The 18,436-nt window shown below is 35.5% G+C and overlaps 3 gene segments (V, D, J or C); 2 read left to right on the top strand and 1 right to left on the bottom strand.

Annotated features, from left to right (window-relative positions):
* Positions 1–4,365: 4,365 nt before the first annotated feature.
* Positions 4,366–4,960, top strand: LOC113567980. The segment is given in 2 exon segments: positions 4,366–4,489; positions 4,596–4,960. Coding segments are annotated over 2 exon segments (405 nt in total).
* A 4,583-nt stretch (positions 4,961–9,543) lies between these two features.
* On the top strand, positions 9,544–10,026 carry LOC118241035. The segment is given in 2 exon segments: positions 9,544–9,617; positions 9,707–10,026. Coding segments are annotated over 2 exon segments (369 nt in total).
* A 1,516-nt stretch (positions 10,027–11,542) lies between these two features.
* Positions 11,543–12,682, bottom strand: LOC113567979. The segment is given in 2 exon segments: positions 11,543–12,450; positions 12,626–12,682. Coding segments are annotated over 2 exon segments (405 nt in total).
* Between the last annotated feature and the right edge of the window lie 5,754 nt (positions 12,683–18,436).

Here is an 18,436-nt window from a genome sequence, read left to right as displayed (position 1 = left end):
TGTTAAACGTAATACGCGTATGTAATCTTCATTCAATGTTACTATAGACTGTTTCGTTAAGTATATGAGTACATGTCTTTCATTAATGTTGTGTATGAGTGCCACCAGTTGTTGTTCGTGTCTTTTGTTAATAAATGTTTCACTTTATTGAGGGAGTCTGTGCGTCCTGCTCCATGCCCATCGGCACTCGGGCTAGCAGAAATGTTACAGAATGACCAACCACCACAGGACGCCAGCTACCTTGGCTAGGGATGGACTTAATAGCGGGAGGCGCATAGGCATCCCCCGCACTGCCGCCTGGATCCCAGGAGATTGGTGAGAGGACCGCAACTAGTGTCCATGTCCACTCCAGAACTGGAGGGGAAAAGCCCCAGGAATTTCTTGTGAGAGTCTAAGGCTATTGAGCCTTGGCCAAGGAGTACCAACATGCCCCACAACAACCAGAAAGAGGGTGGTTGGGTGGAACCAGTGGAATCTCCAGTGGGCAGAGATATAGCCTGAGTCCCTTCCCTTCAGCAGACTTAGCCAGTGAGACTGGAGGGGTCTGCCCAAAGCCTTGGAGGCAAACCGCCTCTGGCGCGCTCCTAGAGCAGCAGGAATAAGGAGGACCATTGCAGGGGAGGAGCACTTTATCGATGGAGTCTGTGCATTCTGCTCCATGCCCATTGGCACTCGGACCAGCAGAAACTATACATTCACTACTGCCACTTCATTGATACGTTGCTGATATTCTACTGACTGTTGAGAGTTTATTAATCATCTACAAAGGGACCACTCAAAATAAAGTATTTCTGAAATTTTTAGCCACTTGCTTTTATTGTTCACAGTGCATCTAATATATTTTTTGTATTATTTTATGATAGTAGTTTGCTGCATATTATGTTAAAGCATATTCTTAATAGCAGCACAGTGTTTGAACTCAGAGGTTTGTAGCTCGTCGAAATCCCCCAGATAAACCATATAAACCTTTTCTTTCGTCTTTCCACACATGTGGTCTGTGCTATTGAGCTCATCCAATCAGGCTCAGTGGTTGTAAAGCCAGGAAATCCTTTAACCATCACCATCATTATAAAAACCACAATACTTCCTTGAGGGAAAACCCATATGAGTAGTTAATTGTTTTAATAACCATTAGGAGGCGCTCTGTGACTATTCAAGATTCACTGGAAGGGCATAGAGTGCAAAATATCCATCAAGTCATGTAAAATCAAAGGAACAGGAAAGTTTTTTTTTTTTTTTTTTGTTTTTTTTTACAGGGCAGTAATATGGAATGCTAAATAAATGTTGTTTTGATAGTAATATAGACTTTTCAGTGTAAAGGTCTACATATAATCTCACACAAATATAACATGCTTTGTTGTTAAGACAAACTGCTACTGATCATTTAGAAATGACTACAAAAATACAACTAAGTACTAGACAGACTTAGAACAGCAGTTTGTGATACTACCTGATTGTATGGATATACATCTCCAGGAAAAAATGAGAGACCATTCCAATTTTTTCTTAAATCAGCATCTCCACATGTACAGCAGCCATTCCATTCAAGTGTTTGTTGAATCATTTCCAGTTCAATTGTAGCTTTACTGGCAGAGGGCCACAGTGAGTGTCAGGTTGCTTCTATCTTGAAAATTTCAAAAACTATGGTTCATAAGAACAAGGTCAAGCATCAAACACATGGGACAACAAAACTTACAGACTGGCAGAGGTGGAAAATGACTCTCTACCGACTGTGATGATCGCCACCTCTGATGATTGTTTTTTTCAACAGGACAATGCTCCAAGTCACACATCCAGATCAATCAAATTGTGCAAATAATTTTAAAAGGACAAAGACTCTCTATAGTCCTTTATGTTTTACTTTATTAATGCGTCTATTGCAATGTTAGGCGTCTTTTGCCTGTTAACACTTTTTCTTACCTCAACACACACACACACACACACACACACACACACACACACACACACACACACACACACACACACACCTTACATCAGTTCTAACTGTCCACCTTAATAGTGCCAATTTATTTGCTGGTTTAATAAATATACAGTTAGAGCACATTAGAGACTGTAGCCCATCTGTTGTCATGCAGGCTTCTTACCAAGGGAGCACTGATTATTGTTAACATGGCAATGAAATGGAAGTGGCAGTGTAGTGGGTGTTGCAATGGTAAGACTTCTGAATTACCAAGTACAATTAGCACACAGGAGCTACATTTTTGGGGATATGAAAACTATTCATTCACATGTGTTATACATGTGAAATTCCATATACATGTTTATTAACATGAATAAATCATGCATTTCTGAATCTGAATTACGGTGACTGCATGTGCTGAACTAAATACTCCACCCTACAGAGAAGGAAAGTGATCAGATTGCAGTGCTATAAACAGCCAACAGGACTGCCCAAAAATGACCTTCATGTGCATATGTTGTATTCTATATGCATATGTTCATATTCTACATTATGGGACTGTCTTGAGGATGACTGATAACATTGCATCAATGCATTTTTCATTTTCTTTTTTTCCCAGGTGCTCACTGTATTAAACTGAAACAGCCCAGGGCTTTGAGTGTCATACCTGGCCAGTCAATGACCATCAGCTGTAAGGTCTCTTACTCTGTCATTAGCTATGGCACAGCTTGGGTTCAGCAGCCTGCAGGGAATGATCTGGAATGGGTTTCCTATGTAAGCACTGGTGGAAGCTTATATTATAATGATTGAAATCCAAATTTAATGACTGAAATCCAAATTTACTGCTGCACTAGACACTTCCATTAGCTGAATAACACTGCAAGGCCAGAATCTGGAGACTGAAGACACAGCTGTGCATTACTGTGTTCGAAACTGTCATCTGTATTGCTGCATCCCACTTACAGATTGTTTCATTGCAGTTACTTCAGCACAATAAAAAGGCAACTTATTAATGAAGTACGAAATGAAGTTCAGTATTTAAATCTTGATGCATGAAAAAAAAAGGCATTAATGTTAAAGGAGGAATTGTGTGTTTTATTTTTCACTGAACTGCGTCTTGGACTGTGAAAGAAACATAATATTTAGATATTTTCAGCTTTCCTTATAACAATTGAAATATTACATTACAACTAAAGGGGGAAGAGCAGTGCTAATGTCTGTCATGATAATATGAACCTATGATCATAAAAGATCTACTCAAAGATCACAGGAAACATACAGAGTCAAAACAAAACCAAAAAAAGGATGGACTGGAAAAATTTTAAATGCAAAAACTGCAGTTGTATTTGATTAAATATGTATACATCTGACAGAATTTCACATATTAAAATAGTGAATTATCTGAATGTGCTATAGGCTAAAGTACATAATAATAGTCTCTGAATAATGAATTTGCTTTCTCATGTCCTCTACTGGTGTTTCAAGGCAGAGAGGAAGGATTAATGCAAATTCCTGTAGTCCTTATAGAATATGATCAAGCTTTAAGTGGTACATTACTGGCAAGGAACAATCTACCCACTATAGAGATCTGTAACAGCTCGAGTGCCACAAGGCAAGGAGTAGGACACACATGTTCTTTCAATGAAGACAGACATTTATTAAACACACACATTGGCACTCACATGAAACAGGCAAGATGAATACAGGCAACAACATCCAAACATAACGTGCAACACTACCGAGAACTTAACACGAACAAAAACCCACAACAAAGCTAAATCATGTGCAGGTGTCTGCAAACATGCGTGGTTACAATTGAGACGATGAACGTACGCGGCGAGCCGTACCACATGAACAGTGGGAAGAGGAGCATTCCGTGACAAGATCATTGTGATTTCACTTATTCACAATATTAATAGCAATTGACGTTACTTGATTAACTGCAGTATGTAAGCTTGTTCAGTAGAAGATATCTTTTGAATATACACTACATTCAGCAAAGGTGTTCAGCAAAGAAAACAATTTTAGGGAAGGAGGAGCAGATTTAGCAGCATGAGTAATATGTTCTGTGTTTTGACTAGTCACCTGAGACTGGGTCTATTATTCAAGCACTCTCATACATTCATAAATAATATATTATACTGAGTAATACACTTCTGGGTTTGGTTCATTTCTATGTAGTAACCCAGCACATATGATGACTGTGTATGTCCCAGTCCTGGTCATTCTAAGTCTAATAAGAATTTATTTGCAAATACATTACACTGGGTCAGGAATGAACAACCTAATTTAAAGTGCATTTTGAGAACACACATCGTGGTCACTTTTTAATCACCTGAAATGAGACATATGCAAATATCCTGTCCAGCATCACTGTCAGCAAGCCTCGCTGCATATAATATACAGGCACACTGATATGAGCTCTCAAATCACATGAGCACAGATACAGGCGCATACAAGAATACAGAACAAAAAGGCTACTAGAAGTGGCGTATCTCTTCAGTGCCGTGTTCCCACTTAGATCAATCATGAGCTGGACTCTTCTACTTCTGCTGGCCTCTCTGTCATGTGAGTGGACATATCTCTCCATACCACAGTTACATTCATAAATTGGAGCATTTACTTAGATTTAAATAATGTTTAATAATCTCTGTTTTCCCTCTTTTCCTCTCAGATGTCCATGGCATCAGTCTGACCTCGTCTCCTGCTGAGGTTAGGTCTCCGGGGAACTCCGTGAAGGTGTCCTGTCAGGTCTCTGGATATGCTCTCAGTGACTATGGCACATGCTGGATCAGACAGCCACCAGGCAAAAGTATGCAGTGGATTGGGATCATATGGGGTGGAGGATCTATAGACTATGCAGGATCCTTTAAGAGTCGCTTCACCATCTCCAGAGACACGAGCAGTAATGTGCTCTTCTTAGACATCACTGGCCTGCTGCCTGAAGACTCAGCTGTTTATTATTGTGCAAAAACAGCCACAGCAGTACAGCTGAGGCTAAGGGCCCTACAAAAACTACTTTTTATAGCTGTTTTATAGAGTTATTTCATAATCTGCATTATTTAGAAAACATAGATGACAGACTACATAGCAAAACAGCCACTACAAATCTCTTATGAATATTAGATATAAGAAGCAATAATATATATGTTGTATATAAGAGACTTTGGATAAAAGGATGTTATTGAAATACATAAACAATTCTGAAAGATTTGCTGAGGCTCACTGAATGTGATGTTCCAGTTATCTGCAAGACAACACAAACAAAGCATCATCTTGCATGACATATCATTGAGTCATGCTGTGATCATACACTTACTCTGACAATCCACTAGAACACATTCCTCACTGAAAAAGCAAAAAAATGTAAAATGCTGTTACTCCCCGTCTTGCATTTGTCATATCATTGCTCTTTTCCCCAATTTTTCCAGTTTTGTTTCCAAATTTCTCATTCACTTTCCTATATTTATAATAATGGGCTGATGTTTTGAAGAGGATCTCCTGATATTTAGTCATTAGTTACAGCATAATAAACAACTGGTCGCTATCATAATGTATAATAAATAATAATAAATATATAGTAAAATATAATAAAATATAATATATATATTTTTAAATGGTCTCACTTGGATGCCAAGTAAATATTAGTTTCAGTCTTGGATGAGGCAATTCCTGTTAGCCTCTGATTAACAGAAAAAATCCCATCAATGCAACACAAACCATGTTTTCTGCATTTCTCTATCTCTCACTGACAGCAGCATCATATAAATTAAGTAAATTAAGCAAATTACATAACTGTACCCACTGCCATTAGTACCAGCTGCTCTCAAGCAGCTATGGGGAGCGTGGTGCTTTACTGAATTAGACCTATGCAGTGCCTATAAACTAAAAGAGAATGATGAATGGAAGACAGACTTTAGCACATCTTCTATACACTACAGTACCTGGTCCTTTTGTACAGTTTAGCCACAGCACATGTTGTGTTCCAAGCACATATCAACGAGGTCATCATTGAGTTTCTGGGTAGAACCTGTGTTGCATGCATCGATGATTTTGATCAGTTCTCTTTCCTTTGACAGACATGTGCATGATGTGCGTGCAGTCCTTTCAACTTTCTTGTGCAGTCACCTGTCTTGCCGGCTGTAGAGGTGCAAGTTTCACTTCTGTGAGGAAAACTTTATGTTATGCAAATTTCTCAATTAATAATTAATTTATATATAGAATAACTTAATAAATAGAACAGGTAGAAGGATTGGTGAGGTTTTCATTTCTAGCTAACTGACCAGTTTCCATTCTACAGAAACCGTGTTCCTCACATTTGTGACGATGGCAACACAGAGGGAGCAAGAGACGAGGCTGCAAGCAGAACTCTTTATTTTCCATCATAAACAAATGAAGAGTATATGAAAAACAAAATCAAAATATGTCCTTAGAGTAGTGTCAAGCTGGAGGAATAGTAAAGGTTTCCTGTACAGTTATTAAAGATTTTATTATTACTAGCAAAAACATGTTCAGACAAAGCTTTGGGGTGGACTAGAAAGATAAATGGTTCAAATTCATCATGCGTACTTCAAGGAAGGCCAAGTAAAACAGGCTGTTTTTTTGTTTTTTTTTGTAAAACAAATCATAGAACAAAGATCATCTTTAAATGGTAGAACAAGTATTACATTGAACACACTCTCATTTAAGATGATCTTAACATCATGAAGATTTTGGAAAACGGGGCCATGATTTATTAGAAGTCTTAAATTGTGAATGATGTGGGTGAGTGCCAGATGACGGGTGATGGTAATGGCATGATCTATTGAATGGTTGAAAAGATGAGCAAACTATAAGGGGTCCAGTGACAGATGCAACTATATCCTGATGTACCTCATGATGAGTTTATCAAAGCACTTCATGATAAATATAAAATAATAAGCCATAATGCTGGTATATGAGAAAATGTTTTAAAAAGTACCCAGCATTGACATCCTTTATGATAGGTTTCTCTTTTTTTCAGGGAGAAAAACAAAAATGATTGGATATTTTGCAGTATACTCATCCAAGCTGCTCCCTTGTTTTGACCTCTAAATGATATTACAGATGTAAATTCTTTACATGTTTGCAATTGTAATGTACTCTGCAATGCATATTTGCATCTGTAATATACAAATTGTGTTCTTGACCTGTCTCAGGGTTAAGAATACACCTCTTCAGTAGGACACAAATATAAATCGTTTTAGCTACTGAAACACTGGTATATCTTATTTCTCTCTCTGAAGACATTTAGATTGTGGTGATGAATATGCTACAGTACTGAATTCTTCTTTCTTTCATTCCATGTGAGAAACCTCTCATCATAAAAACACTTTAATATGCCCTTTGAAAAATGACTTTTCCTGACAATTGTAATTTACTCTGTTTTTCAGGTGTTTATGGTCAGTCACTGACCTCCTCTGGCTCTGTGGTGGGTGGACCAGGACAGTCCGTAACTCTGTCCTGTACTGTGTCGGGATTTTCAATGGGCAGCTACTGGATGCACTGGATCCGTCAGAAAGCAGGCAAAGCACTGGAGTGGATTGGACGCATTGATAGTGGCACAGACACTATATTTGTGCAGTCTCTGCAGGGCCAGTTCTCCATCACTAAAGACACCAGCAAAAACATGCTGTACTTAAAGATGAAGAGTCTAAAAACTGAAGACACAGCTGTTTATTTCTGTGCACGACAGTCACTGTGACACAAAGGGACAAGAAACTGTTCAAAAACTGTTAAACCACAAGCCAGGCTAGTAGAGAGTCACTGAGGCATGACTAGCTAGTCCAAAAAAATACATTTAAGATATGTGGTTTAGAGCTTGAACATGATAATCAATCTGAGCTATTGTATTTTAATTGTACTACTTTCATGTTCCACCATTTTTAACGTTGTTCATAAATAACACATCAGTCTTTCATAGTCATTCTGATAATAACATGCAATTTATTCTAATTATATTATTTCTTACCAAATTATTAAAAAGCTTTGGAATAGTTCAACACAATTTTTATGATGAGACACCATCAGAAACACAGTATTTCAAGGACAAAATCTGGAGGCTGAAGACAGTTACACATCATGATGCAAGTCAGGCACCCACAGTTCTAAAACACATCAGCAAATATGAACACCATACCCTAAACACCTAATTACTACTCATATTGTATTTCAGGGTATACAGAAATGCACCTGGTTGAAATGCACATGGCTTAGTACAGTTGAAAGTAAATTAACTAATTTCAGGGTTTTTTCTGATGTAGATTATTTTACAGTTTGAATAATGTAAAGTAAGTAACTTAGTGTTTTTAAGTTAGAAATACTGACTGATTAATAAGTTATGTGCATGAATACAGGAGAAGGTTATGATGCGGCCCCCTGTTACAAATCGTCTCCCTGTATGGGTGCGTGTGCGTTTGTGTGTGTTCGTTAGTGTGGCCACCCCCACTGCCCCATGTGTCACACCTATTTGTAGTTATGTTCCTCGTTTACATATGTATAAAAACTCCTATTGTTCTGTTATCTGTTGTCGGTGTTTGACCATAAATTAGCCAAGGTGCTACATTGTCTTCATGTCTCAATAAATGTTGTATTCAAATGATGTATATTGTATTCATGTCTCAATAAATGTTTTTTTCTACGCAACTCGTCCCCGCATCCAGCCTCATCATTACAGAGAAGAGAATGCAGAAGACTACAGAATAAAGTAAATACATTCAGATTAATGCAGAGTAAATGATGCAGTGTTTATAAAAACAAATTTTATACTGTACATTAATCTTAATCTTTGAATCAAATATGTGGTGAATGCAGTGGATAGAATGGAGAGGGGATGGGGATGTTAAGAGCAAGTAATAGGTATCAGGAGATTTTGTGATCTTGTAAATTCTTGCCTACTCAAATGAATTATCTTCTCATTCAATACGTCTTTATGATATTCAACTTCTCAAACAATTCAGCAACCTGGAAAATATAAATCAAGCTCTTTCTGAAGTCACTCATTACTAGTAAGAACCTGATAGTTAGATTTTCTATTTTCTTTACTATTTATTTCAATTTATATTTATTTCATGTTTGTTTATTTTATTTCTTTAAAATAAATTGCGATGATGATCCCAGGATGTAATAAGCTTTATTATTTTATTTGACTATGTTTATTTAAAGCACTTTTCATACAAAGGGACAATTCAAAGTAGACTTGAAAAGTGCTATACAAATAAACTAGACTTGCCTTATTTTTATGAATATTTAAATGTTTTTATTTTATGTAAATTATTAACTATATGATGCACTCAAAAATTCTATACTTTTATAAAATAGCTCTGTTTAAATGAGGTGTAGTATTATTATTATTATTAGTATTATTAGTAGTAGTAGAAGTATTAGTACTAGTAGCCAAAGAATAAAGACATAAACAGAACCATCAGCAGTACTGGTTTTAGCTCTAATTGGAGAGGCACTTTATTGGCTGTCCAATCCTCACTGCTCAATTCAGCCTATCAGCTTCCAGAATAAAGTCTATGCAAATTCATACTTTTCTTCAAGTTCTATACTTATAAATCAGATTCTTTGGACACCTATTATTTGCACAACAAGCTTTAGAACCTTGAGTGATTAAAGAGTTTGATTATGGGTCAAACACTATGGTTTTTTGTCTATATTTTGATGTTATCAACAGGTAACGTGCAGACCCTTTCATTTGAAAAATGGTGCTTAAACATTTTATGAATATTTCTAATGATTCTTCTTACTTTTCTACTTTGATAGATATTAATAGTGCAGAGATCCAACTGGACCAGTCTCCTGCTGTTGCTAAGAGACATGGAGAACATGTGAAGATCACCTGCAGAATCAATGGTTATAGCATGACCAGCTACAACATACACTGGATACGACAGAAACCAGGGAAAGCTCTGGAGTGGATTGGCTGGATGAATACTGGTAACAATGCAGCGACATATGCTGACTCCATGAAAGGGCGATTTAGCATGATTGAGGATGTTCCCTCAAGCACACAGTACTTAGAGGCAAAGAGTCTGACAACAGAGGACACTGCTGTTTATTACTGTGCTCGACAGACACATTGACTGTAGTTGGTGAGGCAGCTGTACTAAAACTACAGTGTACGCAGTTTGTCACTGAGTAAAGTGAAGTCACTGCAGAAAATGTGAATGTATGATGTAGCACTATTCTGACTGTACTCATCTGATCATGTAGTGCTGGGCAGCTTCACGTTTCAGCATGCACTCTCATTCACTATGCAAATTTCAAAACATTTCACGGTTTTACAATGGTAACAAGCATCTTTGCTAACAGTGTTTCTAAAAAGCTAGGTGTCATCATACAGATCAATTGGTTTCCATTATCAATAGTTTGGAGAAATTCTAAATACATTCTAGAGAAAAAATACAAATAAAGTATAAGGTAGTTTTTGTTTGTTTGTTTAAAGTGTAATATTTTATATTATTTTCAGTGCTTTTTGAAGAGGCGGGCATTCAGTGCATATTTGAAGACAGCGAGAGGATTTTAAGGGCAGTTGATTCCACCACCTGGGTGCCAGTACATAGGAAAGTCTTAAGATCTATACCAGCCTTTAAGAGTGCTCCTAGGACATGACATGGAAATAGTATTAAGGAAATGTATTCTTTATTTGTGACAGACTAAACAGTTTATAGCCATATAATCTTTAAAATATGACTTGTCAGATGCGGCAACTGTCACATGGCATGGTATCATATTCCTACAGCTCTAAACATCTCAGAGAAAACTCAGCCTGAAGGATTCATTCAGGAGACCTGCTAAATGTAAAACTCAATGTAACCCCTGTTACTCTTATGTTTATAAATAGCAGCAAACAAATGAAGGGTTCTTCGTGGGATACAATTCAGAAAACAAACTGCGAGGACACTATGGAATGTTGGGTCTTTTCCATATATATTTAGGTATTTTTATAAGATTGACTTTGCTTTATATTTGAAGAATGTCATTCAAAATCTTCTCAAACAAGAATTGAGTGTTCATAAACTGTTTACATTAAATTCTGAAGAGAGCTGATGCGAGACTGAAATCAACAAACTGTTACGACACCATCTATACAATAGAGCAATAACAACAACAATCAAGAAGACAAATAACTAAATGTTGAATCCAGGCCAAAAGAACAGAAAAAGTGGGGACGACCAGGTGTACTGTGTAACTGAACACACATAAATATATAAATATACATACAGCTGGGGTGAACTTCAGAAGTGTTCTTTTGCCAAAATAACAAACAAAATCCACATTACAAAAGAAACGCCACAAAAACAAGACTACAAAGCAAAAATACAATACTACGCTCCCTCCCTAAGCACAAACACAGAATAAACCCAAACCCAAAAGAACCTTGCAACCAGAAACCAAAACATTATATATAATAGATAATAAATAGATAAAATCTTATTCAAACCAGTCAGATGTGTTTATATATATATATATATATATATATATATATATATATATATATATATATATATATATATATATATATATAAAACATCTATTATCTATTATATAAAGTCAGTAATTTTATTTAAATATATATTTCAATTATAATGAGTACACATACGGACTGAAATACTGATTGCAGGTTTCAGTAACATTCTTAATTGAATGTATAATTGAAAGTATTTTCTGCAGTGTGTCTGTGCTTCTTAGGGGTGAGCTATACAAGTTTGCACTGAACATTATTTTGTTTTATTAAAGTTTTACTACAATGCACTCAATGGCTGGTTCACCAACTCCACAAACAACAGAAAGAACCAAATGTATATGAACATGAACACAGTGAAGAAAAGTAATGTTACACACAACATACAGTATCTAAAGCCAAACACCTAACATCTGATCGAGCCAACATTTTCTATGTCAAATGTGGCAGTGGATACAACTGCAAGTTGATTGCAATATAAACACAAAATAAATGTATAAAAATATTACTGGCCAATGTAGACAGATTATTATTATTATTTTTAGGACGTTTAATTAATTTATTAATATTGAAAAAGTGCAATAATAAATACTGGTATTATCTTGAAGGCTTGCACGAATTAAATTCCCAGAGTAGTGAAATTTGGATACAATACATACACAATATATTAAAAGGCAGGATCAAAAAGGTTTTTGTACAAGCACTCTGGTGCTGCAGAGCACTGTGTCTCTGTAACGCACGCAGTAATACACAGCCGTGTCTTCTACCAGCATATTCATACCCTGAAGGGTCACTTTATTGCTGGAGGTGTCTTGGGTAATGCTGAACCTGTTCTTCAGTGAAGCTGTGAAACCTGTGCCCCCACTGCTACATATGTATCCAATCCATTGCATCTCTCTCCCTGTAGTATGCCGGATCCAGTTTGTACAGTAGCTGCTGTCAGTCAAATCATATCCACTCACTTTACACCCAATACTTAAAGTCTGCCCGAGCAGTACAGCCAGATGACTTGGCTGAACAAAGTCAATTTCTCCACATACAACTGCAATAAAGAAACACTTTAATGAAATGTCTCTAAAACATCCTAATAGTAATAGTAAACGTAAACGAAGTAATAGTAATAGTAAATGAAGCACAAAATGATATTTGCTAAGTTAATATCATGCATAAATTAGCCTTTCTGAAGTGCAGAATACTGGTTAGCAATGAAAACTTACCAGATGCAGCTGCCAGCAGCACCAGAAAACAAGACTGGAACATGTTTTATGTGGAGGCTGTACTTTTGTATGTACTCCTCCAAGGTCCAGCTTTATTTAAAAAGGGAATGAGTGAATTTGCATATTGCATAAACAACTTAACAACAACTTAATCTGTTTATTTAAATTCTATACCTAATCAATTAATTCCAATTGTAAAATTTTATAAGATTGGCAAGAACAGTGTCATCAGTTATTGATGTTGTTCCTCAGAAATAATATTAAACTTTTTGTTTGGAAACATTTTGTTTAAAACTTTGGCAGAAAGGAACAAACATTTTTATTCAATTAAACAATTAAATTATTTACCAGGGATGTTTTATTATTTGGACATGTATTAATAATATGAAGTTATCAGGATATCCTTAATAAGGATTTATTAAGCTAAGAGTTCCCAGGTTTATAGTAATTTTTACAGTTTCTAATCAGGCAATGGTTCTTTTGATAAATGCAGCAGAATGAGGCTTTTATGTTGGAATGCATAAATGGACGAAAATGCATTTAGCGCAACAAGGTAAATTATGCAGTACAGTTGATAACCGTTTCTGCTGCCCTCAGTGTCAGCTGGTTTGAAGGAGGGTGACTTTTGTGCCTGAAACCATTAGATTAATTAATGACCATTTTATTTGAATTGTAGGATGATCATGTGATTTACTTTAGAATTTATCATGTATGTGTATATATGTGTATTGCCCCTCCAGGAACAAATAAAGTCAATTAAATTAAATTAAGTTAAAATTATAGCAAATATTGTATTGTTATTAAAGAAATGTGTAAGGAATGCAGACAGCTATGGGGCTATTACAATGAATTATTAAGAATCAGGGGCTTTTACTGGCATCTTGTTGATCTTGCATATTGTGGATTTTGTAAATTAACTATCTAAGGCTTTGATTAAGTCTTTATGATATTCATCTTAACAAAAGCACTCTTTTTTGAAAATGTTTTTGTATTATATTGAAATGTAATGTTGAAGTGTATATTTAAATGCCATTAGTTTTGAAAATAAATATTTTAAAAATCCAAGCTATTAAAGAACCTGTTGTGAAAAAAAAAGTTATGTGAACTGAAACATCTCTCTCCCTATTCTCACTCTCTCTCTTTCTCTCTCTCCCAAATACTATCAAATAATAAATATGAACAAAAAGTTATAGTCTATAAATCTTCAATAAGAATATATACTATATTTCAGGGATTAATTTTACAGTGGTGTTATTGAGGAAAAACTTTTAAAATATATTTATGATTTTAAAAATTAAAAGAAAAAAATAATTTTCATTCTTAGAGTAAAATTTCTGGTCTGGTCCATCTATGATGAGATTTATCATGCTAGTTACACATCCATCTTAATGTAATTAGGTAATGAGCCACAGCACACACTGTTCAAAGTTCTTACTATGTGGATAAAAGCATGGCCAGGAACACATGTAATCTAAGTGTAGAGTTATATAAATAGATTTTAGGTAATTTACAGAGACTTTAGGATGAACATTCACTTCTATTCTAATACTTCTCTGAAGTATCAGAACTTCTGTATTTTTTAATATTTACTTTTATTTTGATTATATTGTTTGACGTTTATTTGAGGCTTGATGTTTATTGCATTGGAAACATAAGACAATTAGAGTCACTATAAGGCACTAATCTTACAGGTCATTTGTCATTTGGCCCTCTGGCCCTGCTACACCAGACTCAACTTCCGATCATGCTCTGGGACACCACAAAAGATTGGCATCTCCTGAACACTGAGTCACTGCACATGTCTAGCATTAAGCCAAAGTATTTAAGCCTGTTTCCATCATTTTCTCATTATGAAGTATTGCATTTGCGTTTACATTCCTTTACTGTCGTGATTGAGTATCTGATCTGTTAGTTTGGACCACACATGGATTATACTAGATTATCCTTTTGAAATTGTTTTTGCTCTTTTGGTTTAGACTATGACCTGTTACAGTTTTACGTTTCAGACTAGCCTACATTGTATGGTTTGCTATGATCTGGTATTGACCCCTGCCTGGTGTTAGTTTTTGCATCGGATTATCCCTGTACTCAGTAAAATTGTAAATTTCAATCCAGATCTGCGAGCATCTGTGTCATCTGGTAACATAACATATCCATTATAATTATGATATTTTAACTGTAACTTCATTCACATTAATTGGTTATACTGCAAGAATGTCCCTGTAGCATCTCCTACCCATAAACCCTAAAGTGGGTGGGACATGCAAAGACTTGCCCTTTATAATTACAGACTCTAACTGCCATATTCTCACTTTGTATCTACTTTCAACAGTCATGGCAGGAGCCATAAAGCCAACAATCATTTGCCGTTTTCTTTTAACGCTAATGATTGCAGTCAGTAAGTAGGCTTATTTGTTTGTCTAAGTAAGCATGTGTGCTAGTTTTTTAAATAGTTTAATGAATCTTTATTTCACAGCTTGCAGAGGTCAGACATTGACTGAGTCTGAGCCAGCTGTCATTAAACCTGGAGATTCTCATACACTCAGCTGTACCTTCTCCGGGATTGACATTGGCAATGCATACATAGCCTGGATTAGACAGGCCTATGACAAAGGGCTTGAATGGATCTCCTATATTTCAGCTCCAAGTGGCAGCACTAAGCAATACTCTCAGTCTGTTCAGGGAAGGTTCACTGTCTCCAGAGACAACAGCAAGATGCAAGTGTATCTGCACATGAGCAAAGTGAAAACTGAAGACACTGCTGTGTATTACTGTGCTCAAATACCACAGTGCCACAAGTAGTTTCAGTGCTGTACGAAATGTATCTCATATTTACTAATCAGTTACTCAAACAAAGTTCATTAAACAAATTTAAATCCACATATAAACAGAGAGCAGTGAATGGCTATATGCGTATTGTTCAAATGACAAATTCAAGAACTTGTTCAAAAGCTTTTGAATTGTCAAATGCAGAGTGAGAGACAAGAATATTATAGGCATTTTTCTTACAGGCTATCCAGGTAACAAAGCTGGACCTAGAATATAGGTGGAGATACTAAATGCTGGGCATAATCAGTAATGAATAATAAGAAAAAGAGTTAATAAAACAGGAAGATTACACTATAGATGAAATAACAAAAGGCTTGAAACGCATGACAAGACTTCACACCAAAATGTGGGAGGGAAGAACATGGCACGGCAACGATGAAGAATAAATTAACCAAAAAAAAAAAGAAAAACCCCACATGGTGCATGCCACATGGGAGCCATGGCATGAGCAGGAGAGCATAACATACACAGACACACAAAGAAATTATTTCATAGGCAGACAACATTAGCTATGCTTAAGGTTAACTGTATCAATCTTATTATAACCCATAACAGTGAAACTGCCGCTATATGACTTAGTCTTAGAATCTAAAGATACTGACGAAAACTTTGATACTAACAGGCTTTTATGAAAAATCATAATTTTATTAATACTACTTTTATCCTATAGAGGGCAGTCTAAACAAGCCCAAAACCAAGATTAAATGAATTATCGTTAAGTATTCTTATCATGGCACACATTGATCCAAGAAAGCTCTGGGCATTTTTGCTGCACCAAGAATATCTAGAATACGCTACTTGAAAATCTGACAAAAAAATACCATACATGTGCATTGTTTTGATTTATATAGCAACAATTACAGTAGTCATTTTGTAAATGAGCATAGAGAGAAGGCTTTAGAAAACCTAAAGAGAAGCTCTCTATACTCACAAACCTTTAAGCACCACTGTAGCAATGAAACTTCACAGGCTGCACAATCTAGAATTTCAAAAATATAAATATTTTCATCTTGTTTTTAATTTTCTATAATATCGAAACAGCACTTTTTTTCACAAATCCAGTGATGGCTGGCTCTCTGACAGCTTAGTGGAAAGTACACACAATCACAAATGTCCAAATAACATAACTGAATAACACAACTAAATATGGCATAACCCTGACTTCCCACTTACCAAAAAAATCCCACATCTCCATAAATGGATAGAAAAGGGTATAACACATTACAAGCACATCTTTCAGAATAAAAATTTTGTATCATTCTCACATCTAACCCAGACATATGGCATTGGGAGTAACCATTGGATATCTACAACTGAAATCTATTATATGGTCAAAAATAAAGAAAAAATATCAAACATATGAACTTACCTCCCCAATATCAGACTTCATTAATATATCTTCTACAATTAAACCCATATCCAAAATTTACTAGTTAATATCCAAATTAAATTCAACAATGTATATAACATGCAGAAAATGGGAAGAAGATCTTTCAATTACTCCCACTTCTGATTCCTGGTCACAGATCCTTAAAAACACATTTAACAGTATGACTAATTGTACTAATCTGTATCTTATACAATACAAAATTAATCACAGAGTACAGTACACTGGTCAAAAATTATTTGAAATGGGATTCACTCTAAAACACTTTTGACAACAAATTATTGTTCAATTAACCACACTATTGGACCAGCCCATTCCCCTCTCCCCATTACTCTCTCTACTAGGAGAAATATGAACTGTAAGATTAACAAAGGAAAACAGCAAGTTACTTCATATAGCATTAGTCATTGCAAAGAAAAACAATCCTGATGAACTGGAAATCAAGGAGAACTACTAACATTACTCACTGGAAATACTTACTTATAGGTTGCATATCAATGGAATGCTCCTCAGCTTTGATAAAGAACTAATCCACTGAACTGAGTACTAACATTTATTATCTTTCTGCAAAAGCAATAACCCAACCTCACATTGAACTCAATGTATTCAAGAACAATAATCCCCCCACCGCTAATAATTTTCAATAATAATCGAACCAAATAATCAAACCGAAGACTAAATTTTCTTAAAAGTGCATACATAAACAACCCCTCCACCTAAGTATCCTTTCCATGAATGCTCCCCCAAACATACACACACATGCATACACATCCACAAACATACATCAAATAATAATATTGTAGTTATCATCTGTAAATCTGTACTGCCTCATGTATAAATGTTGAATACCAAATATCTAGACTCATTTTGTTATTCCCCCTTTTCCTTTTCTTTTTTCCAATTCTTATTTTGTTTGTGGATATTGGCATTATTTATCTTTCCTTCTCTATCTTTCCTCCTTTTTATTGAAGACCTCATAGATTGATTACGAGTGTATTATTAAAAATAAATCATTATAGGTTGTCCAAAGGGGAGGGAGGAGATAGGCAAAAATTAAATAAAATTCATTTTCTACAGCCTTTAACATGTAAACATGTTACCCACATTATTATGAAAATCAGTGAGATATCTAGAAATAATATTCGTCTCAACATACATTTTAAAACATATATTTCCTAATTGCTACATTTATTTTCTCAAATTAGGAGGTGCCATTTACAGTGTGATAGTACTTTTCTTATAAAATTCTTGTGTGTTTTATAAGAGGCAAAATTTGTCTATTTAAATGAGGAGGGGCCCTTTCAAATGAGCATGGATACAAAAACATCCTCTGCATTTTGTGATGGCCTAGACAGCAAGTTATCTCTTCATTGTGAAACATGATCCTCATCAGAGGAATAATTGTCTTTTCCACTTTTCTTATAGGTGAGGACAACAAGAGAAAATTTGATGTACATTGTTTTAATCAGTTTCTAATTTTTTATTTTATATTTTTGCAGCTGTAAGGGGTCAGACACTGACTGAGTCTGAGTCAGTGGTCCTCAAACCCGGAGCCTCTCACACACTGATATGTACTGCATCTGGATTCACATTCA

The sequence above is a fragment of the Electrophorus electricus genome, chromosome 1 (genome assembly GCF_013358815.1).
Source record: "Electrophorus electricus isolate fEleEle1 chromosome 1, fEleEle1.pri, whole genome shotgun sequence".
NCBI lineage: Eukaryota > Metazoa > Chordata > Actinopteri > Gymnotiformes > Gymnotidae > Electrophorus > Electrophorus electricus.
The sequence above is the reverse complement of the archived record's forward strand: the minus strand, read 5'-3'. Positions and strand labels throughout refer to the sequence as shown.